Source organism: Anopheles coluzzii, chromosome 2 (assembly GCF_943734685.1).
Source record: "Anopheles coluzzii chromosome 2, AcolN3, whole genome shotgun sequence".
Lineage (NCBI taxonomy): Eukaryota > Metazoa > Arthropoda > Insecta > Diptera > Culicidae > Anopheles > Anopheles coluzzii.
The window spans coordinates 106,701,162-106,726,744 of NC_064670.1; the positions used below are offsets into that span (position 1 = coordinate 106,701,162).

At 43.3% G+C, this 25,583-nt stretch overlaps 1 protein-coding gene across 1 annotated transcript in view; it reads left to right on the forward strand.

Moving 5' to 3' along the window:
- LOC120953664 (calcium uniporter protein, mitochondrial) overlaps nucleotides 1-25,583 on the forward strand; it is a 126,438-nt gene that overhangs the window by 94,434 nt on the left and 6,421 nt on the right. Inside the window, exon 4 of the mRNA XM_040373808.2 lies at nucleotides 19,931-20,159. Within this exon, the coding sequence (XP_040229742.2) occupies nucleotides 19,931-20,159 (229 nt within the window). The remainder of the gene's footprint in view (nucleotides 1-19,930; nucleotides 20,160-25,583) is intronic.

The following is a 25,583-nucleotide window of genomic DNA, read 5'->3' on the forward strand; positions in this document are numbered from 1 at the left end:
TTCTGTCTTGTTTATCCGCTACAATCGACACAGCCCTCAGTCTGGAACTATACCAGACTTACTCATCAAACGTGAGTGCCCTAGCTCATCTAGTGGGGATCGTTTAATTTATGAAACTAGCGAGCCTACCTTTTTCACTATCATTTTTCTCCGCCTACCTTCTCCCTTTTTTTTGCCTTTCCCTGTGCCAGACATGCAGATTGTGCGCCAACGAACGGTGCATCGAGGATGCATCTAGGTTGCATTGTGTGGAGGTGTCGTGAGTGTGTGATTTCGATTCCTGGCTTGGCCCCGATCAGGCTTGTTGAGTTTTGAGAGTGCTTTCCTTGCTCGATATCGCGCGATCATCTTTCTCGATTTGCATCTATAGCACCCGCGCGAGAAAACGTGCAGGCAGCCGCACGGTGCTTAACCGTGTTTTATTGACTTGTAAATGATGGACACGGTGGTGCCGGAATTCAATCGACGCCAAGCAAAGCACTTTTCCTGGGTCATTTTAAATGGGTCATGAGCAAGGGGATCGAAGGGTGGATTGTTTTTGGTGGGTGGAATATCAGAAACAATTTGCCAAAAAGGATGATGAAGCGAGCGAAGGGATCTGCAACATGATCGAGTCGCTGCATCATCATCACCATCAGATTCACCTTCGAATCGTAATGGTGTGTGAAATTAAACTTACCCTTCAAAACATTAAATTCACTAATGCCTGTTGCTGCTACTCATCATTCATTTCTCCAGCTGCTCCACAACCGTTAAATCTATTTTTCGTCGCTTAATTCCTAGCGAAAAAAAGGCACACAACACCACCAAACGCTACAAACTTTCCGCTTATCTCGGCACACTCGCATCCGTTCCGATTTGATCAACCATCGCCCGATTAAAGTGATTGAAATTACCATCCCTAATGATGATGGTGAGCAAAAAAAACTGAGAGCAATGGGCAAAAAAAATGGAAAACAATTATTTACTTCTCGCTAAAGCCCAAAAATTGCACGAAGCCCCCCCCCCCCCCCCCCCCGTGTTCATCTTGCCAATTCGTGCAATTGTCTAGTGCCGCCGCCGGTGTTGCAGTTTATCTTTTCTGCTTCGCTCGCTTCCAAGATGCGGCCAGGGTTTGGCGAACCCACTGCGACGGCGCTCTTCTTTCACCGAATTTGGCGGCTAAGCTTTGACGAAGAAAGTGCTTATGAATAGTGCATCGTTGGTGGGTGGCTGCATGCAATCACGCTCTGGCACGAAACGAGTGTGCAGCATGCGGAATAGATCCGTCTTGGTGGTGAATGCTAAAAATACCCTTTTTTAATATTCGATACATGAATCCAAAAAGGGAAATTAGCTAAAAATGAATTCTTATTTGTGAAAAACCTTACATCACAGTCAATAGGTCCTAAAAGCTAGAAATTGGTGTCATAATCCTTTTGCTAACTTTCATCTACATCCGCTATAATCATGCATAGGACGAACAAAACCGTTGCACTTCAAAAAGCTGATAATAAAACATTTAATTTAATAACAGCCTACACTCAAGTCACACTCACTCACAAACCTCCCCCAGCAGAACTCCACTTTAGCAGCCTAATATTGACTGACAAAAGCCATCACTCAACCTCCGACCGCTTCCTGCTTCAAGAGCATAAGCGCGTAGACAGAGCCAGACACTTCTGTTTGAGCTTTAAGCGTCGTCACCACTCAAAACGCTTCACATCGCATCACATAAATGCTCGCGAAAGCGCATCTCGCCTCGCACACAACAACGATATAGGCTCGATGCCCTTCACTCCGGGCTGCCGGGTAATTTTCGATCCCCCGCCTTCCTTCACAACCCCTAGGCCCAATGGCCCCCGACAATACCGCGAATAAACGTGTGGCGCCCGCCAGTTTTCCATCGGGAGCGTCATCTCGTTGATGATGTTTTACGCTCATCTTACGACGTCGAGGACGGGGCCATGATTAGCAGTTCATCATGGCTGCGCGCGAGATCTTCGGCCACGAAAGCGTATGATCAAGCGCCGCGCGCGGTACATTAGCGAAAGTCAATCAGTGATGGCAAATTTACAACAAAATTCATTTCTGGTAAGTGGTGTTAGTAGGTCCCCTAGGTGCCCGCCGTACAGGTGAAAAAAGCCCGTTGGATTGGGAAATGCTGGGAACGTTGGGTGACGAGACGTTTTCTTCCCCCTTGTTTCGGTACAGGAAGAGGGCGTGTTGGGACTGTGGCGCGACAAGTGTTTACATCTGCTAGGGTTTCGAATGGCTTAAACGCATGTAACTTTATGCTAATGTCATGTGTTTCTGTGACGGTGCCATAGAGGGTGGTGGTGGTAATGTTTGCCGCATTTTTGGTGCAAAACGTTTCATTAATTCAAATGTAGCTTCCTGGAAGTTGAAGTGGATATGACACGCTAATATGTACGTTCAATAGAATCTTCAGGTATACGTAAATGTTTACGGACATTAGATAAGATTAGTGCATTAGTCGTCGAATAAGACAGGCGCTATCTGCTAAGCTCGAGATACGACTATTAATATACTGCGGGTCACCTAATCAAATAATGGTGACTTTAATACTCCTATATCTCTTTTGTTTTGTACAAAATAATTACTGTAAGAAGATATTTGATCTCAAATTGAACAACTATTCTAACAGAATCTAACTAACCTTCGAATTACAAGGATTATCCATGAAATTTTTGTTGTTTCCCGAAATATGTTATATACGTCCTACAATTTATTAAAAGTTCTTAAAGCTTTTTAACTTCATCCCAAGATTACTTAAGCTCTAAAGATATCACGACCTAAATACTTATTATATATTTCTTCTTGTATTGAAAGCTGAGCAATATCGTGGCTATTTGTTACTCAAGATGGCTATTTTTTACTCTAGCATGTACCGAAAGAGTGTAAAAATCCGACTAAAGGAAGGCAATTCTTCTTTTTATATTCTCTACATCTTAAAACATTTGCCGAAACTGAAATTTCTAGTTGAGAAACAAAGATTAATGTGCTATTAACCAGACTTGCCAAAAGACTGTACTTCAAACAGAACTGTACTAGGGACAGGAGTAGCCTCATAACTAAATCCTTTTATTGTAGTATAATAATTCGATTATCGTCCCCATTCCGTTGCGGTGCAAAAAGATCAATCTTAATTAATAGCTTCATTCTACCACTGAACAGCTTTCTTGGCCGTCCGATACTTGGGCGTGTACCGTGTTCTTGCACTTCATAAATAGACAGAAATCCAATCAGGTTTTTTTTTGGGCATGGGATCACAACAGCACAATCCACTCGTTCTTTTGTGGCTAGCTACCCGATCGATACACCACTAGCCCTGTGAACCACTTCTGAAGTTCGGCACCTTCGCCACAAAAGACGCTTCCGACAGAGGGAGACGTTGATACACTCTCAAACCACGGAAGTACGCGCCGCGAGTGCGGCTCTTCTGCCTTGTGCTCCACAACTGTTGTTGATTTATGTTGAGGACAATGCGGAAATTTGGCTGTCCATCAGCATCAGTGGAAGGATGCTCAAACCGTGTCCTAATTCCTTTCAATGGCATACCGAAGTAGCATTCCAACCGTGTCGAAGCGGCGGATCTTTCACCCAATCTTCAAACGAACGAACCAGATCGAAATTGAACAGGATTTTTTTGGTGCGGATTTTGGACCACTTGTTTGTGCTTGCTACCATCCTACCAGTAATTCATCCATCATCGCCTGAAAGCTGTCGAAAGTGGTCGAGGGAAAGCAACAGGACAGAGAGGACGTCTTGTGTGTTTGATGAAACGTGTTGCCAAGATGGACAGGGGAGGAGTTTGGAGCAGCTAGACGGTGGACCACCACCTCGCGTCGCTTGTTGACAGCCAAAGATAACCCGCTTCGCGGTGGGGGTGTTGTCTAGCTGGAAAGTTCTTAATTAGTTCCTTCCCCATGGCTGGTTGTTCGATGCTGGGGGTTTGTACCGTGCTCTGTAGAGGTTAACTTTGTGGTCTAGGCAGCACCTGCTAGCTCCAAGCGACGAAAATCTCTGTCGGTACTAGTTGGTTGTGTTCTACGCGCAAGATTCGCCGCAAATATGCTGCAGTGGAAATTGTTTGGACAGCTTTCCACTAAGATTGTGCTGGGTGAGTTGCAAAACCACAGCTTAGTGTGCGAAAGAAAATTAAGAAACGATGTGAATTGTTCCACTTCGCCCGTTATTATTTAATTAAAACTATTTTGGATGGTTTGATGCGAAATATTTAAAGCAATTTCTTCAAGTGATCGTATTGGTCTTGAAATATGAACGCATTAAGAATTAATTAATTTGCATAACCCTCTTCATTTGAGGTTTAACTTCCTAAAGCCAACGTGTTTGATTGATGTTAAACACAATCGTAGCCACTTAATTTTAGCCTTGTAGCAGGGGATTAAACCCACACATTAAGTGGCAACACTTTGAAGAGCCTTGCTGTGTCCTTACAAAGCAAGCAACCGTGTTAATTAGTGTGTCCCTCTCATCCTAGCTCAATCCTGTGCGCTGTTGTGTGTCACCAAAAACAATCGCCGGCTCCCGTTTTTGCTAACGAGGGATTTACACGAAATCTGTAACGTCATCGCTTATACAACAAGCTCTTGGCCTTGCCTGTGTGTGTGTGTTATCTATTTTCCAAAACAGTCACCACGAGCTATTCGGTCCCTTTTGCCGTATCCGGTATGATTTTGCACTTCGTAGACACTTGCACGGTCGTTTGGATCAATGATAACCTATTTGCCCTTTCCTATGGCGAACGCCAGAACGGCAGGAAACGAGAAGAACAAAGTTTTTCTTTTTTTTTGGCTAGCATCCGACGTCGTTATGTACTTGGGACGGAAACAGACGGACGGACACAGGACATCCGTATGGGTGATGTGTGAGTGTGTGCGGGTTTGAGGGTCAGAGGACTTTTCACAAGGAACACGTACGCTATTGAATGTCCGGTGTAGGTTCTCTTGATACGTTTAGAACGTTCCGCGCATTAGAGGGTTTGCGCTCTTTAAGATTATTGAGCTTCTTGAGTGGTTTTTGACGTTTACCAATGACGTTTGAGGTGTTGTTCATAGTCCGTTATGTATTATATTCGAAGATCCCATAATTTCGTAAATCTTGCCTCATTCTGTTATAAATCGGGGACTTTTTCGTGGTTGAAATTATGCCAATTCTCCATATGGAATCACCCAGAAAAGTCAGTGTTGACATAATTTTAACCGCCCAATGTCAAACTTCATGATAACAAAATAGATTAAAACGTTAAAAATCTAATTCATCGTCCCTTCGCATCTGTTTAAAGAATATAAATGATCTAATTACAATATAAAACTGAAAATCAGTCTTGAAACAACTGCGAACAGGAAAAGACTTCAAAATATTACTTTAACATAAAGCTCACTACGAATTTATAATATTCATAGTACCTAAAATACATTGGACATTCACATTGATCACGCGAATGGCGTACTCACATTCTTTAGAACACTAATTACAATAACTTTCCTTCCTGCAATATTTCCCGTCACGCTCAACTTTTGCATTTCCTACTCACCGAAAATAATCCGCGTCATTAAAATTTCGATAAGCAAAGTTTCCATTAAACAACCCAATTACGGTTTGCTGTTGCTGAAGCCGACGAAGCAACAGATACTTTCCTTCCCCCGATGCCCGCAGTCCCAGCAGTAGCACAGAATTGTCACGGATTGCAAATGACACGTAAATTAGCAAGTTCGGCTGATACTGTTTCGGGTAGAAAGTTTGTGCGCCGTACGTTGACGAAAACCTTCTGGCTAGGTTTTGGGTATTGCATTATTGCTTCTGCCCCTGTCCAGCCAGTGGTTGTTGTTAGCCAAAAAGTTCCACGCTTCAATTATTCGTTGGGCCTCCTTCCTCCAAATGGACAAAGTTCTTTTCTCCATGTGCTTTCGCTTGCAAAAAGCTCGATGGAAAACCCTGCATGGACGTAGCGTCGGTCACGATTTCGCCACCACCAAACGGCCGGCGGCCAGTTTCGGAATAGGTGAAAACCTAATTTCAGTTGTCATCGAAGTTTGTGTTGATTTAAGGGACGCCGAAGCCTCAGTTCCGGGCCAGGCTAGGCTATATCCAACTGGTTGGGGGAAAGGAGGAGGGCATACGTAATGAAAAGCCAGGCAAATCGTTTCAGCGGTTGTGCTAGGCGCGCTCGGTTTTGATGGCCTGGATGTGATTTACTTTTTTTATATTAGTGTGTGCTCTGTTTGTGTGTAGCTGCCTTTGCTCCACACACACACACGCATTGCCCTCGGTGGTTGGTCCCCATCTTTTGTGCCGATGTGTGTGAGGACAAAGCGAAACCCCGTGATCCTCGGGCTTAAGCCCTCGGGAGGACGACGGAAATGGCGGACGTTTCCCGGCTCACAAGATATCCGGCATTGAAACGGGTGGGGGGAAACACGGCCCGGGCAAAAGTGCACTGCACACAGCACTAAACACGATAAGAGCCTCTTTTTGACCCGGCACTGGTATATGTGAGAGAGTGTGTTTTTGCGAAAGAACACCCAGGCACTGGGAACAAAGGGCGACCAAGAACCTCAAGAAAACAAACGGAACTGCCATAAACAAAAGAAAGACCTATACCATGGGGCGTACGGGAAATTCCTTCCTGGTTCCTGAGGCCCCCCGGTCATTCCGCCCGAGGGTGTCGGTTGCCTTCTATCTCGCTCTCTCTCTGTCTCTACGAAGAAGGACCGCAAAAACAGCTTCACCAGCACCAGCAAAAGCACAGAGAGAGAGAGAGAGAGAGAGAGAGAAAGAGAGAGAGAGAGAGAGAGAGAGAGAGAGAGAGTATATCCCTTACCGAAAGGGATAATGTTGTGTACCGTAAAAATTGGGCCCAACGAAGCAACGTCTCGTCGGTGAGGGTGGGACAGCTTGCAATTCTCCCGTGTATAAGTGTGTTTGTGTGTGCCTGTGTGCGCTTTCGATTCTACTCAACCCCATAGACTAACATTCCCCCGGAGGCTTTCGGTCATGTTTGCTGACTTCGCGAGTTGTTGGCATGCTACTGTACCAGCAGTGATGGGAGTCTTTTTACCGGGCAGGGCATCTTTCTACCCGTGCGCATGATAACCCTTGAGCTCTGTTTGGTCGTTTCAAGGGCCAGTTGTTGCACGAGCGCTTGATCCACTGCCAGATGTGGGGCTAGCTTTTGTGGGGTGGTGAATTTTTATCTTCTTTGTACGGATGGACGAGAAGCTATTTAACTATTTTACGGTTGCCATTCCACGGTGGTACGGTTTAAGGATGTGGGAAGCCTGTTCCGGTGTGCAGTCGGAGTTTGATAAACTTTGTTATTGCTAAGGAGTTTTTGGAATTGCAATATTTCATCAAATATTTATGGATCTACTCTAGCTTTGTAACGGATATAGCCATCGTAAGTAAAAGGTGGCCGAGACATGAGTTACAGAATCAATACTAAACCCTGGTTTTGTGTAGTTGGCTGATTGATTACTGATGCACACGATAGGATTTCTAACGAGCAACATAAGAATCCTTCCAACGTCCAACCCTTCATACATAGATAATTATGCTGCACGGGCCAGTAAATTGTACTTTAATTATACACAATCGCCCACTTCACTGCGCTCGTAGTAGTGTTATCAATCAATCACTACACAAACCCAGTATTAGCTGATCAATTTCCCGCTCTTTGTTTGTGCCATGATGGGTGTATAATTACGGGTCACGCCAACCTACTGTGACAATATCCGACTATGATATACGATTGTATGTGTGCTTGATGTCACAAGGACGTTTTAATGAACCTCGAGAACAAAAACCCCGCGCTCTGTAACCGCACAAATGATTCAATTATCACTTAAACCATCAGCGCTTATCGATGCGATCGGTAAATGCATGCAAGGGCAGCAATCATTGAAGTGTTTTAATTAATTATGGTATGTTGCAGCATCGCAGTAACTTAATACGGTGGCACCACAAACTCTCGATGAAACTATGTAGCAATGTGCTGGATGTACTTATCTAGATCAATTATAAAATGCATTTTTTAAACAAAAATTTTTGAGAAAAGGACGCGCATCTATCATACGCTAGCCCTACCCCATTTCTAAGTCAAATTTGCTAAATCAAACAAATCTTTTTATCCCATTTCTTACGTCTGGCATCGTGTGGCTTCTTCAAACACGGGCATGGATTTACAGAACTCAACGTAATGGAAGCAAAACACACACCCATCGTTGCGAATTGCATCACCAAAAACGGGAAGTAGCTTTTCGGAAAGTAACAAACGAGCTTTCGGTTACTGCATCCTGTTTATTTTTGTTTCTGTTCCCGTATGTACGTGTTTGTGCGAGTGTACTTTTTTTTAAAGTGTACTTTGTTTGGTCCGTCCCATAAAGCAAGAATAATGATGTACGAGACCGAGACAAGGCTGTCTTTTGAACCGACCGAGTAACTGAAGACGAGTAAGGCACTACTTGTTACCCGTTGCTAATGCTGCAGCTGCTACCATAACAAGCTGCACAGGCTGCACATGCTGCTGGATGAAAAATGTGTATCTGCACTTCATCTGCCATCTGCGAAGCGGATTTTGGATTATTTTTCCGTATTACTCTTATCATCTGGTCTATGGGGAGGTAACACTGGTTCTGCTGCTGCTGCCCTGGGTACTGCTGCTGACTTTTACAAAAGCAAGCGACAGAGAGATAAATTAGACATTCAGCGAGTGGTGGATTTATTGAGAAATGGATTCCGAGAATTGGTTTTGCTGGTTAAAATATGGTTTCCGGTTTGTCCCGCTGCTGAGAGTCGTCGCGGTGGTAATGCAGCTGTGCTACTGTCCGGAGATGGGAAGTGGATAATGTCTTTCGTTTAGTGCCAGTGCATTTGCCACAAGAATGTGCTTCCCTAGTGACGGTCAATTGAATTCCAGATGGCTGGCTAATGTTAAAGTGTAATCTAGTTTTATTTGTATGATTTTTTAAACGTGAAATGCCCGTGGACCCTAGTATTTTACTAGATTTCTTTTTTTATATGTGATGAAATGGAGGTCCATACTTTACTGCTTGTTGGTCCGTGTCCTGTGTACGTTGGAAAACCTGTTTATCATTTAATAGTCGGGGAAAACAACGATTCACTCAAAATCCTTAGTATAAATATAGAAAACTGTCTACTAGATAATTGATCCAATCCGGCTTTGGATCCAATGGCTTTGGAAAACTGAAACCGATTCCGAATCGGACGACTCAAGATGAATCCGATCAACTCCGAATAATGCACGACGACTTCAGAAGAATCTGAAATGCTAGGTTATGCAATTATGGTTTCGTTTAATTCTTATTTTTCATTTTTTTTTTACTGTACTGCCGTATTGTACTTGACTCAGCCGTACTTATCCGAAGTGATGCGGCGTTATGTGGATCCATCCAGAGTCATCCAGAGTCATCCGAAGTCTTCCAGAGTCATTCGTAGACATCCACAGTAATGCGGAAGTGTCACAATCCATTCGGATTTACGAAATCTAGCATTTTTCGGCCGTCTCGTTGTACAGTCGTCAACTCGTACGACTTAAAAACATGCCCGTCATGGGTTCAATCCCCAAATAGACCGCGCCGCCATACGTAGGACTGACTATCCTGCTATGGGGGGGAATCAATTAGTCACTGAAAGCCAACCCCACAAGTGGGTACAGGTAGGCCTTGACCGACATCGGTTGTTGAGCCAAAGAAGAAGAAGAAGCATTTTTCGAACCCCGGCCGTCCTTGTTCCCTCTTCGACCGCATGTAAAACCGGAGTCTCTTCAACTCCTGCCACTTTGGCTTGCCCCGAAATTGGAATGACGCCTAAAAACATGAAGCAGAATTGTGTTCCGCGAAACGTCTCGTGTCAGCATTCCAATGGCTAGATGTTCTATTATTCTTTCCACCCATTAGGCACAGGCGACCACACCTGGCCGGGTCAAAAATAAAAGAACTCAAACTAACTATTTCAACCTCCGAATTATGCCCCGAAACGCTTCATTCTTCATATCAACAATCTCACAAAATCACGGCAAAACATTCCACACCATTCCCCACATACAGCGTGTTTCGGAGGGAGGGGTCCCGGTGTTCTGGGATGGAAATATTCGACAAGAATTTTTGGACTGCAATCTGGTGCAGACACGCAGGCTTGAATGGCTCGGAGCACCATTTAGTGCAACTGACGGACGGGCCGTTTGTACACCCCTCTCACCCAGCGATAAGATGCTGCTGCACACAAAACTGCACAAAGAACGGTAAATTCCGATAGTAAAAATCTTGCCTAGCAGTTGCCGGTACGATTAGTAGCCACATCACCGAGCATCCCGGAACTCTTTGCGTGAATGGGGGGGGGGGGGGGGAGTTGATCTCCGTGTTGAGAACCGTTAGATGCGATGGACAAGGGGATGTGTGGGAATTGTATCGTCGGGATGCGTTCCGGACTATTTGTGCTGCTGCCTGCTATCTGCCCTATTCAGTGAAGGGAATGGTTCGTTTGCAGTGATGCAGGTTGGCAAACCGTAGCGCACAAGAACCGCAACGTACCCAAACCTGCTAGAAGTTGGTACGCTAGAAGCGTTCCTTTTGGCAGGCAAACTGCAAACTCAAATGCTTGCGGTTACCCAACAATACTGTCTCTGGAAAAGGACTGTATTTGTCACTCACTTGGCAGTCGAGATGCATGCGGGTTTACGAGTGCATGTAAAGTAAATACAAACATGTTTTGAGAAACTTTTGTGATTCATTAAGACTCTTTTTGGGGACATTTCATTATTTTAATCAAGAATTATAAATTATGTTTGTTTAATATTTATTTTCCACTCCTCCAATAAAAACTCGTCAACAATTTAATCAACTACTACAGCAAACTGTACACACACTCCTCCTGTTTTTGTGTATCCATTGTGTTGTTGTGTTCGCTGTTGTTGTCCCGGTATTTCAATTTTCAACTTCTCGATAGCGCTCTGCACTTCATGTACACAAGTGCTGACAAGGAAAGGTACAAAAACTTTCATTTTATTCCACTCGCCCCGGGACAAGGACGCTGGGAAGTGACTTCCTTCGCCGACTTTCAGGTGGGAGGGTTTTGAGTGTGTGCTCCAGTTGCTTTTAGAAAACACGGGAGAGACACACAGCAATTGCATTCCAGCGCAATTGTTTACTTTCCCCTAGCTAGGCGTACAAGGGAAGCTGACGCTGCTGGGATAAAATCCTCTTAAACCATTTTTGCTCCTCAACCCACAGACCACGGATGTCCTGAAGCGGCAGTCCTGAGCTAAACTATTAATTGTTTTTCACTCGCAGACGTTTGGGTGGCAGACATTTGTTTGAAGGAAGGGAATATTTTATGCTCTGCTCTTGGAGTTGGAGGACAAGCCAAGAACAGAAGACCTCTTCTGAGTTCATTTGTGTGTCAATATAAATTATAAACTTCGCCACATCTGAGCATTGTGATGTTGTTCAGGTTTTCTATATTATTAAAATGCAAAAGGAATATTGTCTAGCAGAAGCATAACATCTACCAGTATTCCATTTCAAGAGCTTTGAATGTTGAATCTAGTACAACATTGAGAATTGTAATCGTTCTAGGCTCCTTCCGTTTGTTGACATTCACTGCAGCCACCATCAGTTTTCTGAACCATATCTCACCATACAAAAACGGAACCACAACCACAGTTACCTCCATCCAACCTCCTCCTTACAGCAAACATTCAATCAATGCGCTTCAGATAAAAGTCCAGTTACGATTCTTTCACCCTTTGGGGGGGGGGGCTCCCCCGCTGGGGCTGGCTCTTATCACTCAAAGCTCAAACGGCCATAACCGAACGGCAATCAAAAGCGGAAGAACGGATAAATGCATTCGGTCGTGTCTGGTCTTGCAAATGCGCATACCGATGATGCATCATAACTAGATAATATCAGCATATTATGCTCTGGCACCGGATGGTGAAGGTGCTCGTTATCGCCTCGTCTGCCAGTGAAGTTTGCAGCAGATGATGTGCAAGCCGACAGACGCTGAGGGGATTGGTATGATTTTTTTTTGTAAAGGAGGTTTCGGGAAAGGGTATTGTATGCCGCATGCACATCTCGTTCAGTGCTGTTATGGCCGAAAGATCAAATAAACACACACACACACACACACACCAGTGCCCTACTGCGAATGGGTAAGATTGGTATCGGTCTACTGGCACGAATGGTGTTGAATCGTCGATGCGCACATTAAACGGGCGGGATGAGTGGAATGGTGGAAAGCGGGAGCAGAAGTAAGTTAGTCTGTTTCACTCCACCGGGGGGGGGGGGGGGGGGGGGGGAACTTCCTGCAGACTGTGTAGACAGCCGTGTAGCGTGTTGTTTTGTTTTGTTTCTCTCTTGCCAGCTCGCTTTCGCAGTTGTGCATGTGCACAGTTGCACCAAAGTGCAACCAGCAGAGAGAAACATACCAGCAAGCATGCATCGCGCCTTTCGCAGCACGCAGGTGTGCTTTGGCTGTGTATGGGTGTGTGTGTTTAGATGCGTTTAGCAAATACACCTTTAACAGTGCGCTAGGGGGAAAACCCTTCCACAGCTGGATCCCACTACAATTTGTAACAACAAACCAAACCAAAAAAAAAAAGAGAGGTGCAGCACACACCCAGTAATGAGCGCACTGCACTGATAATGTTTTAATAGGGATGTGCATTAAGGGGGGCGGCGCGACGGTGTTGCGTTTTGCTTTCCTTCAAAACGAACGAATCTTTTCCCGGTGCCGTTTTGCAGCTGCACTCGCGCTTCGTTGCTGGTGGGGCGTTTTGCCACGAATTCGGGCAAACATCCGTTTTGCAAATGGTCCGTTATTGGAATAACCGGAGAAAAGCCGATTTGTTCGGCTCGTTCGGCACGTGCTCTAGCTCTAGCCTGGGAGCCGGAACCCGGACGGGGAAAAAGGGGGGGGGGGGGTGGTTTTAGCATAGGAGTTGCCCCAACCATTGGAGCGGAAGCTTTGTTTGGAATTGAATCATTAGCAGGAAATGTGCAATTTTGATTATGGTTGCAAAGCTTTACACTGCTGCGCGGAGGCGGCTTTTAACAGTTAAAAAAGGAAGCTTATCGCGGGTACCGTTGTTGGGCGGTAGACAAAGGAAGGGGGAAACTTGTGAGGCGATTTATTATTTTGGTATTTTCTTTATGTGTACATCTTGTTTAACATTATGGTTTTAGTCAAATAATTTAAGTAAAATGGCTAATAATGATAAAATGATACATATTAATCAACATAACGATATGCAAGTAAATTGCTTCAAAATAGTTTAATTTGCCACAGTGGCTTATTTATTACGTTTTTTACATGTTTTGTTGTGTTATACTTTTAACAAATGTTTCATTTTTGTTATGTGTTTTAAATAATTAATTTGTTTTGCTTTAATATGTGTATGCTTAACTAATGTCATCACAATGTTCTTCACATTTTCTGACTTTAATACATTTGTTCCATTTTCTTTTTAATTCTTTATTCTTTATTATGCTTACCTAATGATGTCGTATTCTTTTCATTTTCTTCACAGTTTCAAACTGTAATACATTTGTTACATTTTGTTATTCTTTATTCAATTGTATTTCTTTGTACACTTCTTTATGTTACAGTTGTGGCAATTTTCAGTTTACTTCATTTTTTTATTTTCTTTGATGTTTTACATGTAACTTAAAAGCAAAAAGTGTTAGTTTGTGTATGTTTTTTCATCATTCAGTTAATAATTATTGATTTTTAATTGTAATTTAGTCTTATTTCCTTGGATGGTTGGCTTTTTAGCTTATTGAGACTTTGAGCATCTCTGCTTCATTCGTCTCTCAATTGTCTAATGAAGCTTTGATACTGTTTCCTTTATATTTGTTTGCCCATCTTATTTCTCTCTTCTTTTCTATCTTCTTCTATCTTTTTCTAATACTTATTTTTATTTACTGACTATGTGCTTATTCATTTCACTTACTGTGTATTTATAAATTAAAATTAATTACTTTCTAATTGCCGCATAAATCTTTACTTGCAACAAGTTTCGAAAATGTAAGAAATCTTGTCAAACATTCTACACATTGCCGGTCCCTAATCACAACTACACCGCAATGGAAGGGGGGGGGGGCATATGACGAGCCCGGCGCGGTAAAAATAATGAAACTATGCGTTGTTTCATCAACTCGTTACAGCTTGGCTCGTAAACTAAATGTATTATTTACCCGTATGCTTATCCGATTAGTTTTTGTGCACTGCGCCTTGCGGTCGGCTCTGCAAGAAGCCGATGTGGTGTTGTGGAACTTGAACATTTTATTACATCTTCCCCGCCTCTCGGAGCACACTGTTCCACCGCAGCTTTACAGCCGTGCGCTACGAGACGTTCTCTTGGCAGGCGGCATGGAGAAAACAATTTCATTAAAACTGTGCGACCCTTTATCGACAAGTGTACTACCTACACCCAACACCCCCCAGGGGAGTTGGTGCGGGATCCTCACTAACACACTTAATGCTTTCATCACCATGCCGGGAGTGTCTGTGTGTGTGTCTGTGTCATACTTTCTAATTTAATAATTGAACATATATGCCTTTCTCTCGTGCCGTTTATTTTGCATGCTGTTGCCCATTTCTGTCTCTGTTGTGACGTTGTCTCTCTCTCTTTACGTCGATCGTCATGCTTTTCCAATTTTACCCAAACACACGTCTGTCCTGGTGTGGGAAGGGAAAGATGGGGGAATCCACTATGGTCCTAAACAATTAACATATGAGCTTCGGAAGCTGGTGCAGCGTGTGTTTGAGTGGCTGCTCGTGTGGGCACTGGAAAAACACTTCCTTCCACCGGGCATGAAGCGGCCAATTTTCGCCACCTGCCCAAGAAGCGCTCTTAAGCCGCGTGAATATGAGTTGATATTTACATCCTTTCTTCTTCTGCACTTCCCATATCTTACTCTTCTCCCCATGACGTGAACATTCTCGATCGAAGGAAAATCGCAAAAGAAAATCGTCTCTTTCACACATGTGTGGCTGCTCCCGGTGCTACCGCTGCTCGTTTTCCAGATCGTTTCCAAACGCCTTCCGGCGGGAGGAGGCGTTCGTGCCGCAACATAACCACCGTGCCGCTATACTACCGGAAAACATGACACGGAAAGGGAAACACGCGGACGACCAGCACGGCCTCCGGCCGAAGAACTTACAAGCTCCAGTTCCGCTGGCCCTGTTTCTTCCCCTCCTCCTCTTCGTGTTTCCCCGTTTCCCCTTATTGTGTCTTCATTCAAGAGAGATTCTTTCGGTAGAAAAATCCTCCAACCAGAGAAGCGGGCCAAAGAAGCGGGGAGAAGCGATGAAGACGGCCTCTGCAGTTCTTCTCCCTCTGCTCCAGGTTCCCTTATCCCTGTCTCTCTTGCTTCATGGAAAAGCGGTAGTCGTTGTCGATGGGGTGATGTTTTACACGCCAACGCCCACCGGTGCTGGTGGCGCACCTTCGACGAGCCAAACACAGAGCAAAAGCGTCGAGTGCAGTCCTCCGCGCTTTTCTTTTATGTGTTCCCTGCCGTCTAAGCACAGCTTGCTCCTAAGCTAGGCGCGGGCAAGGGTCTGTTGTTCTTTTTTTTTCCTTTGCACACCCTTTTCCCGGAACGCTTACACGGCGGCGGCAGTGGGCCTTGGGCAAGCACAGCAAAAAATCGAACCCGGCGATGTCCTCTTTTTCGGTACAGGTGTGCGAGGTTTCTGCTTTTTGGCTCGTTCAGTCTGGGTTGGATTTGGTTGCTTTTCCTCTATTTTCAGCGAACCTTTAATTGATTCACCATCGCATCTGCATCTGGAGAAGCTTAGGGAAGGTAGTCTTTGTTCGCTTGTTCGTAAGCATATTTTGTCGCTTTTGGCTCCAGGTGAAAGCTCCTTACAATTGCAGGCATGTGGGCAAGCTGAAATCGATTAGTGGGACATAATTGAAAGATGGAGCTTAGTAGAGCGACAGTCTTTTTTGTGCTGTTTTTGACTGTGTTGTGACTGTATTTTTGGGATTTCTCTGGCTTTGCAGGGCTTACTTTTATGTCATATTGTCCTTATTGTTAGCTTTGAATGGATCAATCACGTCGAATTATTTTTTTTTAACCATATTCTTGCTTAATTTTGCTGTTTTAATTGTTTGCGTTTGAAGGTTATTTTTGTTTTGTAGATATAAAAAATACTTTGGAAAGACCCAATATATCCTGTAACGGCAGAAACTATTGATTTTTATGTTAAGAATTATTATTATTAAGAATTAAGAATAATTTGATGAGTTCTTTTTAAATTTATGTATCCATACATAAGCTTTGCAAAATCATGCTTTTTTCCGTTTCCAAAACAGAAAGGATGATATAAGGATAATTATAAAATAATGATCCACCAGATGTGTGGTTTCATTTTCGTTTAGTGCCAGATTAGTTGGTTTTAGTGGCCGACGCGACTCTTAACCGCGACCTAATTTATATCAACTTGTTCTACATAACAAAATGCGCCAACTTTTTGCTGGGCTTTTTCACCTAACAAATTATAAAAGTCACCATTTTACGAAGATACAGTTTTACTACATTAAATCATTAATTATTGAGGAGCCCTTTAGTGTCCTTTACTTACAGTAATGAGGGAAAACAACATTCCTCCATTCCATGCTTTTGTTTTCGCTAATTTCGAAGCATTAAAACAACTTCCTTTTTGAAGGACCTTTCTGCCAATTGGAACAACTGCTAATGCTCTACCGTACCCCCATAATGTTTACTTTCCGATCGATTTATGCACGATGAAAGATCTCTCATCAACTCCGCTAATTGGCTCGATAAAACCCGGTCCACCACCAACACCACCGTACTGCTCATCCGCACCAATAAAACACCAGCAACTCTAATTAACTCCACTCGCTTTTGGTTGATTTACTCGCAGCGTAAGCTTTTGCCCGATGTCCCTAGCACCCAGGCACACTCCGGGACGGCAATCCGGTTATCTGCTGAGTAATTGCATTCATATACTTTCGGGTCTCCTTTTCGCGTGTCACAAAAGTTTTTCCTTTTTCGGAACTTCGGTTTCGGGTTGAGAACGGTCAGCATCATCGATTGCTGGCCGCCGTTTGCTCTGCCTATCGTTACATCGTGAAAGTGGCAAAATTTATGTGCCGTAAGACATAATTTATAAAACGGCTTACTACCTACAAACCCGGCCAAACGAAGGAAATTACCCGAAAGTCTTTCAGTTGAGGGGCAAGATTTATGCGGGATAATCTCTTTGCGATCAAATGCTGAAAGTTTTAACCGAGTAGTAGTCAGTGGTGTGGTCCATGGTCTCTCGAGCGTGTTCGGCAAGAAGTCGACAAAGGATGTCGGATCCGATTTTACTGTTTTGGGTGGAAATATGTTTTATTTCTTCGCTGTATGTTTATACTTTTGCGAAGGCCCTTCTCCCTTCCCCATCCTTTCCGGGCCAAAGCAATGCTCTCAACCATAACGAAGCAAAAATAAATACTTCACAAACAAGTCGCCTACCTTCGTCAGTATGGTTGCGCTTTCGCTGGAAAAAGTTTTTGTAGCTGCTTGATGTGTCCTACATTTTATGGGCCTCCTCCCTGGAGACACCCTCAGTCCCATTCGTTGTGTGAGCTAATCAGCCGAATAGCCACAAGATTAGATTGACCGATAAGAGAAATAAAAATGCCACAATGTTGATTCCTTCTTCGTTGCACGAACACTTACCTTGCTCCTTGGTGAAGCACTGGACCTAAGGTGACAATGAAGAAAGGAGGTTAATGTACAGGAATGTACAGCGAGAACAATGGTGAAAAAATGAAAAATGACTCATGTCACGAAGATGGCATCGTTTCGAGGGGGGAGGGGGGACCACATTCTTCAGGTGGATAAAAGTTTCGCTCGGTTTTTATTTTCTTTCCATTCAGGCTCTGGAACAAACCGAAGCCCGACAAAAGCAAGCGTAAGAAATGGGTTTAAACAAATACGGAGCGAAAGGTGGGTGGAAGAATGCGAACACGACACAAAGGATCCATTTTCTCAACAGTCACGCGAGGCTACAGAGGACACAATTTTTTTTTGTAGAATACTCAGGTACTAGAGTTTTCCTTTGCTTCTGCTGTTTATAAAAAAGTGACTGATAAAAGGTGACAATGAACCATTTGAGAAGAGAAAAGAGAGGCTGGAATTTATTCTATCAATAGAAATAACTTTAAAAGGCTTCTTCTATATAACCTTTCAATATATAGGGTTTGATGTGTTCGTTGCTTGCTCTTCTAGGATGTTGGAATGCTTCCGGAACTTTGTGGGTGATTTGATACATTTTTTTTTTCATTTTTTCATTTACAAAATATTATTAAAATGTCAATAAAACGGGAGTGCGATTCAAAATTATGTGAAAAACGTTAGATGATATATGAAAAAATTGTGAAAAAACAGCATGAAAAATGCATGGGAAACCCCTGTAAGACACATCCTATCTGTCCACCCATTGCGTTATTTACTATTAGTTTGAACTATAACATTATAGAAATATTATTATCGATATCAGACCATATCGTTTACTGATTGACGTTTTTAAAACAAAAACTTTGGCTTTTTCATCGCCTTTTCAAGTAATTAGATTTCCATTCCATTTTATTTTGGATACGAAAACAAACGATGCTTCAAACAAACGAACAAACAAACAAACTAACTAACAAACAAGCCAATCATCCAAATATAAATTGTATATTGTCTTTACAACTTCTAGCTTGAACTTTGTTTTAGGTGTAATTTATTAAATAATTATACAGAATGATATAATACCCTTATATGTTTGTAGCTTTGTCGCAGTATACCTGTTGTTTACCTACTTTTATTTACTTATTGTTGGTTTATGCGTTTTAAATGGTATTGTTTCAATATCTAAGGCAATGTGGAAGACCGATTCCTTACCAGCTAGTGTTGGATGTATCTGATTCGGATTCATGAATCTGAATGAATCTTTCTAATGATTCAATGAATCTGAATCTCGCTTCCAAAGATTCATGAATCTCGGAACATTGTTTTAATCTCAAAAGTTTCATGGATCTCGAAAGATACATGATTCCCTCCAAGGATCCCTTGAATCTCAACTGATTCATGAATCTCGGAACATTGATGAATCTCAAATGTTTCATGGATTTCGAAAGATACACGAATCTCTCCAAGGATCCCTTGGAGGGATTCTTGGAGAGAATCGTGTATCTTTCCCGAATCTCAAATGATTCATAGAGTTAGAGCTTCTGCTCATAATTCTTCTTCTTGGCGTAACGACCTACCGGCCTTTACAGGCTTTCGTGACTGCTTAGCAAGTACCAAGCAGTTGGATTGTCACTCCTTGCTACGGGTGATTCGAGATTCGAATCAATCATCACTCAAGATTCATATGAATGAAGGATTCATGAAACACTACTCTATTACCAACAACACTTCAGCAACAGTTTAGCCTACCTTTTATCACACCAAACAAATCCTTAGAAGTTATATTCGTATGACAGAGTTTTCTCCTACAAAACTTCAAAGTTCAACACACACGACCAAATCCTCAAACATCTATTTTTAGATAACATATTCGACTATAATCCTTACGCAAACTCATAAAACATCCTCCCGGATGGCCATACAATCGATGAATATTGCCTGCTGATGGCTTCATAACGTTTGCAAACATAACGCCATGGCGCAAATCTGATTAAAAGCCATCGGAATAAATTCCACCTCTGCTCCGCTGCTATACTTTTATTAACTTTGAAGCATTTTCCACAGAATGTGCACTCGGAAATGCCAACTTACTGCGCGCGCGTGTGTGTGCGCGATTTATTAAATTCTTCTCTCATGTACATGTTTCCGTTTTTTCTTCTCTTTCTCCCTTTCTCTCTCTCTCTCTCCCACAGAAGTAAGCGTGCGGTACTATCGCGGACTGCCCCACGTCACCGTGCCACTGCCCTCGCGGAACGAGCGCTGCCAGTTTACGCTGCGACCGGTAACGCACTGTGTAGGCGACTTTCTCGACATGCTAAAGGTGGAGGACCGTGGCATCGACCGGGCGGCCATTCTCAATCGCGAAGGCGTCCGGATAGCGGCCGCCTGCTCCATCGAGAACCTGATGGACGACGAGTTTTGGTGAGTGAAATGGCGACTAGAAGAGTATTCCGTGACCGGACATCATATCCGGTAGGCATCGTTTGCATGCCTGAAACAAAAAAAAAAGGGATGGTAATGTTAGACCGATGGGAAGTTTGAGTAGCTGAAGCATTTTCCTTCCTTCCTGTACGATTAAACACAGAAGATGCACTTTCTTGATTAAATTTCCTTCATCGCCGGTCGTGTCGTGTGGTCCTCAACAGTCACTTTCTTGTTTCAATCCTACTGAACGCTCTCTGTTTCATGTCTTCGTGCAATTGAATCCTAAAGGGAAACGTTTTATCAACGCTAAGAAAGCTCTCTGTGTTCTGCGACAAAAAAGGGATCCTTGTAAAATGCTTTTTACAACAGCAAGTTCGAGTTGTACCCAAGCCAGCAAAGAATGCCAAAGACACAGAACACTCGCTTTGCAACGTCCCGATTTGCAACATCATCTATATTCAACAGATCGTTTCCAACCGATCAGAAACTATCTTTCTGCTTCCGGTGCGGCCGAGGGTTTCACGTTTCTTTGAATACAGGGTTGCGAGGAGGAGAGAGAGTGGGAACAGCACGGAACAAGTACCAGTTGGCTTAAGATAGTTGACGTTGAGGATTTGCAATTAAATTAGATAACTTTCATCCTTTTGTTGCCTTTGCCGGCTGGTCCGTCGTCAATCTTCAGCGTGGTGCAGAACGGCGCACAGGAAGGAACTTTTCATTAAGGAGATTTATTCCACACCGGTGAAGGAAAGAGAGAAAGATAGAGCTTGCATTGCGCTCATTATTCCAAGCACTGTGGCAGACGAATAGTAGTGCAGTGCGCTTGACAGTGGATTCGTTTAGAGAAGTCAAATTGTGCCACGGTAAGATCGATAGTGAAATGGATTGACGGGGGGGAGGCGTTTTAATTCGTGTCCGGAATCATTGACACAAATTAATCTCATTTTAATCGAATTGAAATTAATCGCATCGACTTACGCATCGACAGTTGTTTATTTTTGGTTTTTTTAGTTGCATTAAGACTCGAATTACTTTACTCTGGAGTCCTTATAGGAGGAACAGTTTATATATACATATATACAGTTTATACTTATATTACTTACTTACTTACTCATCCGGCATTACAACAGCTTGGTGATCTTAGATATTCGTTTAGATACATACAAATGCTAGGCTTATCGTAAACCTCAATATTTATTATAATTTTAAATGGTTTTATTAACCATTGCTTGCTATAAAAACTATATTCAAAGAGGCAACTTTAGCGAATACTGTTTCAAGTTTCCATACTTGAAAGAGCATTCTTCTTCTTTGGCACAACAATCGTTGTCGATCAAGGCCTGCCAGTACCCACTAGTGAAGTGAGCTTGGCTTTCTTTGACTTATTGTTACCATAGCAGGATAGTTAGTCCTACGTATGGCGACACGGGCTATTTGGGGCTTGAACCCATAACGGGCATGTTGTTAAGTCTTACGAGTTGACGACTGTACCACCAGACCGGCCTTGAAAGAGCATACATTTCTTTTAATCATGAAAGCACTTTAAATGTACAGGTGTTTCCACAAAACCTGGGCTCTAAGGCATTAATTTTTGAATCTAGCGAACCTGTTTTGGTCTGTAAGTCATCAATTTTAAACTCTTGTAGAAATCATGATAATTTTACAAAATAGCAGATGTAATTGCATCAGATGCAAAACTGTAATTTTACATTGCAAATACACTACAAAAACTTCGTAATTTTATTTGTTTTTTGGAACAAATGTATGTAATTTACTAATTTCTCAATACATTGCAGACATCTGAAAATGCCAACTTTTTGCACTCCAAAACTGGCATAATTTTTTTGGATGCCTTAGAGGTGAAGTTAGGGCCTAAAATAGGTGAGTTAGGGTCATAAATTTCTCATCTACGACTGTAACATTTGAAGGATATTAACCACTCCAACAGCGTCTGTCACAGAGTCTAGTATAAAGGTCGGGGGACACTGTCCGTACTCGCTAGTGTAATTTCGATTTTCACTATCGCAATCTGGCGGCGGCTGACCGAAGCATTTTGCCAAACAATTTGGAGCCGCTGCAGAAAATATGTTATTTTTCCATGTTTTGTACTTGATTAGGACGAGAAAAGTTTTGTAAAAGGTAGATGCACATGTTCTGCACGCATTGCATCCATTTTCATGACATAAAACGATGAAAAATCTACTTAAATTTTAGATCCGGCAGGACCATTCCCTCGATGACTCAAAAAAGCTTCCACCAGCCGCCGCCAGATGCGCTAGTAAAAATCAAAATTACACTAGCGAGTACGGACAGTGTCCCCCGGCCTTAACGCTTTTGAGCGTCTAGGAGAAATAACTTTGCCACAACACATTCAAAAACGATCTCTCATTTGAAACTCACCCTTTTAACTTAATCTGAACCCTTTGGTTTACCTTATGCCTATGGGGACAGTTATTAAATTAACAATATCATTGCGAAAAGAATAATAAATACCTTCGAGACCAAATAACCGTCCAATTCAATGGAAAAGTCTCAGGCTACATCATCGTAGATAAATTCACCACACTATCAAAAGAGCCTCTCTGTGTGGTCTGTGTGAATCTTTTATCACACCGGAAAGGTTGGCAAACAAGCAAACAAACCAAACCAAAAAAATAGGTCCTTGCTACGCTTGCAACAAGCGAGCATTGTGGGCCATTTCATAGCGCCGTGTATGCTAAATTTAATATTAGCAATCCACAACCATTTCACAACTGAAAGCATTGAAAACGCCGTCAATATCAGTACGAACCGAACTTCACCACTACCACCGTTCCAGAACGAGACACACAATGTTCTGGTTGACACACAGAGGGATAAAAATTGGTTTGGTTAAGAAATTATCGATACCACCATCATCACCCACCCATATCATCCTCCCCAACAGTCACAATCCGGTGGCCGATCGGTTTCGTTCGATTTCATTTCGCTTCAGGTGAATCCTCTGCCTCTCTTCTATGTCCTGTGGACTGGGTGTGTGTGTGGATGGATGGGCGGCAAAATCGTCTGCTCATTTCACTCCTCCCAGATCAGAGTGGAACCGACACACACACACACACTCACATCCCCTTGGGGGGGAGGACGAAGAAAATCCATCGATCCGTTAGCATCCTTCACCAAACCATGACCGACCGGCGGGTTGGATTTTGCTCGGGGTCAGCTCTCGTCCTCTCCTCGCCGATCGAAACCGCACCGAATATCCTCATTCAAATGATCCCCCCCTCCTTCCCTTTATCTGGTTTGGCCCTCCTAACAACCGGCCAACAACACCTGTGCGAGAAGCAATCGGATGGAAGTGAAAGTCAAAATCAGATTGGTTTTTTGATTGGACCCGATGGTTAGCTGGTTTTTGGCCGTTGGTTATGCTGTGCGCCGCGCTGCCGGGAGCTTTTTCTTGCCTTTTCCGCTCTACTCTCTACTCCACTACTAACCCAGCGAGAGCGGGATGCGCTGCGGCAGGGATTAATTTCATTCCGGGCGAAATCAGACGGCGGCGTTTCGTGATTTTAGAGATGAAAATCCATCGCCGCCCCCGGGGTTGTGTGGGAGCTTCCACCGCCACGCTTTGTGTGTGTGTGTGTGTGTGTGTGCCACCCACGGGGCCATAATCACGAGGTTATATTTATCCCCACCCGTTGGCAAAATCATCGCCCTATAACCACTCCGGCAGGATTATATCAGCAACATTTTCCATGGGTTTCTATTTGCACTTGTTCTTTCGGCGGCGTTGTCGTCGTATCGCTCTTATCGTGTGCGAGTCGATCGAGCGCCGAAATTAGTTTTGCAAACCGGTCGTGGGAGGGAGTTTTCATTGGGGCTGTACTGGGTCTGGGGACTGGCTAGCGATGTACTTTTTCGCCAACCTCACATACGTTCGTATAGGGGGAAGAGCCCGCGGGTTGTGCCGGTTCATGGTCATAGGCTTGATTGTGATAATTTATCGCCCTTTTTCTCCCGCGAGCTTTGGCGCGTGCTTGTGTGGACAGCTGGCTCTCACAAAAAGGGATGTAATTAATCACATCAATCTATATTGTTGGTGTTTCTAGGGGAAAAACAAGTACTGCTAGCTTATTGTTGGTCAGTAGCAGCACAGTAAATAAGCGCAAACAATCCCTCTACTGCTGGTTTTGATTTAACAGCAATTGTAAAATAAATTGTTTTATTGTTAGCATGTGTTTGGCGTGTTAATTGTGCTCTATTTTATTTATAGAATATGGATTTTTCTCTCACTTGATATACACTTAACAAAGCACAGGGATGTGTGGATAGGTAATGAACAACATGCTCCAGCACTACTAAGTAATTGTGAAAATGCCAAACAAATCAACAGCTTTCCCCCCAAAAAACAAGCAAAGCTTTTAACAAAAGTGCCTGTAATATCATCCACTTTGTCATCAATCATCATCTACAATTGACCCTCGTATGTACCGGCGGTTTCTTTTTTCCATTGTACCTATTACACTGTTTACCACTCACCCGAATAACCATCTTCCCGCGAGCCACTTTCAATCAACTCCAGTCGGACGGCGGTGTAGTGTAGGGCATTACATTAATTAGCTGTCAACTGCACGGGCTAATCTTTCACTTTATTACTTGTTTTTTTTTTTGCCCATTCTCACTGTGTCCGTTCAGTTTCACACTTTCCCGTACCATTAAATCCATTCCGGTTGATCGATTACATGTCCTCGAGGTGTAGAAGACGACGACGACGATCCCTCGGGTGAAATCTTCAGCTGGCACAACCACCACTGGCAGGCAGGATTTTGCACAAATCCCAAAAACCCGATTCGCAGTCAGAATCTATTGCTCTTCGGGCGTTAAACGTGCTATTTTGCTCCCACCAAAACAAAAAAATGGAGGCAAACGTGAAGGTTCGGAAAAAGATAGTACCAACCTGCTGTGAAATAAATTCTCTTCTCCATGCCACGCACACACACACGGTAGCTTAAAATTGCTTCATAAATCTTCGACTCGAACCGTTCGACCGGGGACCGGTGGCCGAGATCAAGTGGTTTTAAGAAGTCAGTGTGCGGTTGCTCAACCACCACCACACATATGGCCGAATAATTACTCACCGAATGAAAGGGGGTTAGCTTGAGGTGCATGCAAATCGAAACGCGCTTTCCTTCCTGCTTCTGAGCGACGCTTCAATCGATGACGGTCGTTTGTTGTAAGAGGTGCAAACCGCAGAAGCGTCTTTAAGTGAATTTTGCAAGCGCAAGCTTTCAGGCGGATGAGATTGTGGTCCTGGAGTTAGTCGCACGTTTGGAAGTGGAGCACTTTGGATGCTGCTGCGGCACAACCAGAGCGTTTGGGAGTTGTAAGTGATTAATCATTCATTGAATTGCTTTTAGTTGGCGTATGTAATTAACAGTCGTTTAA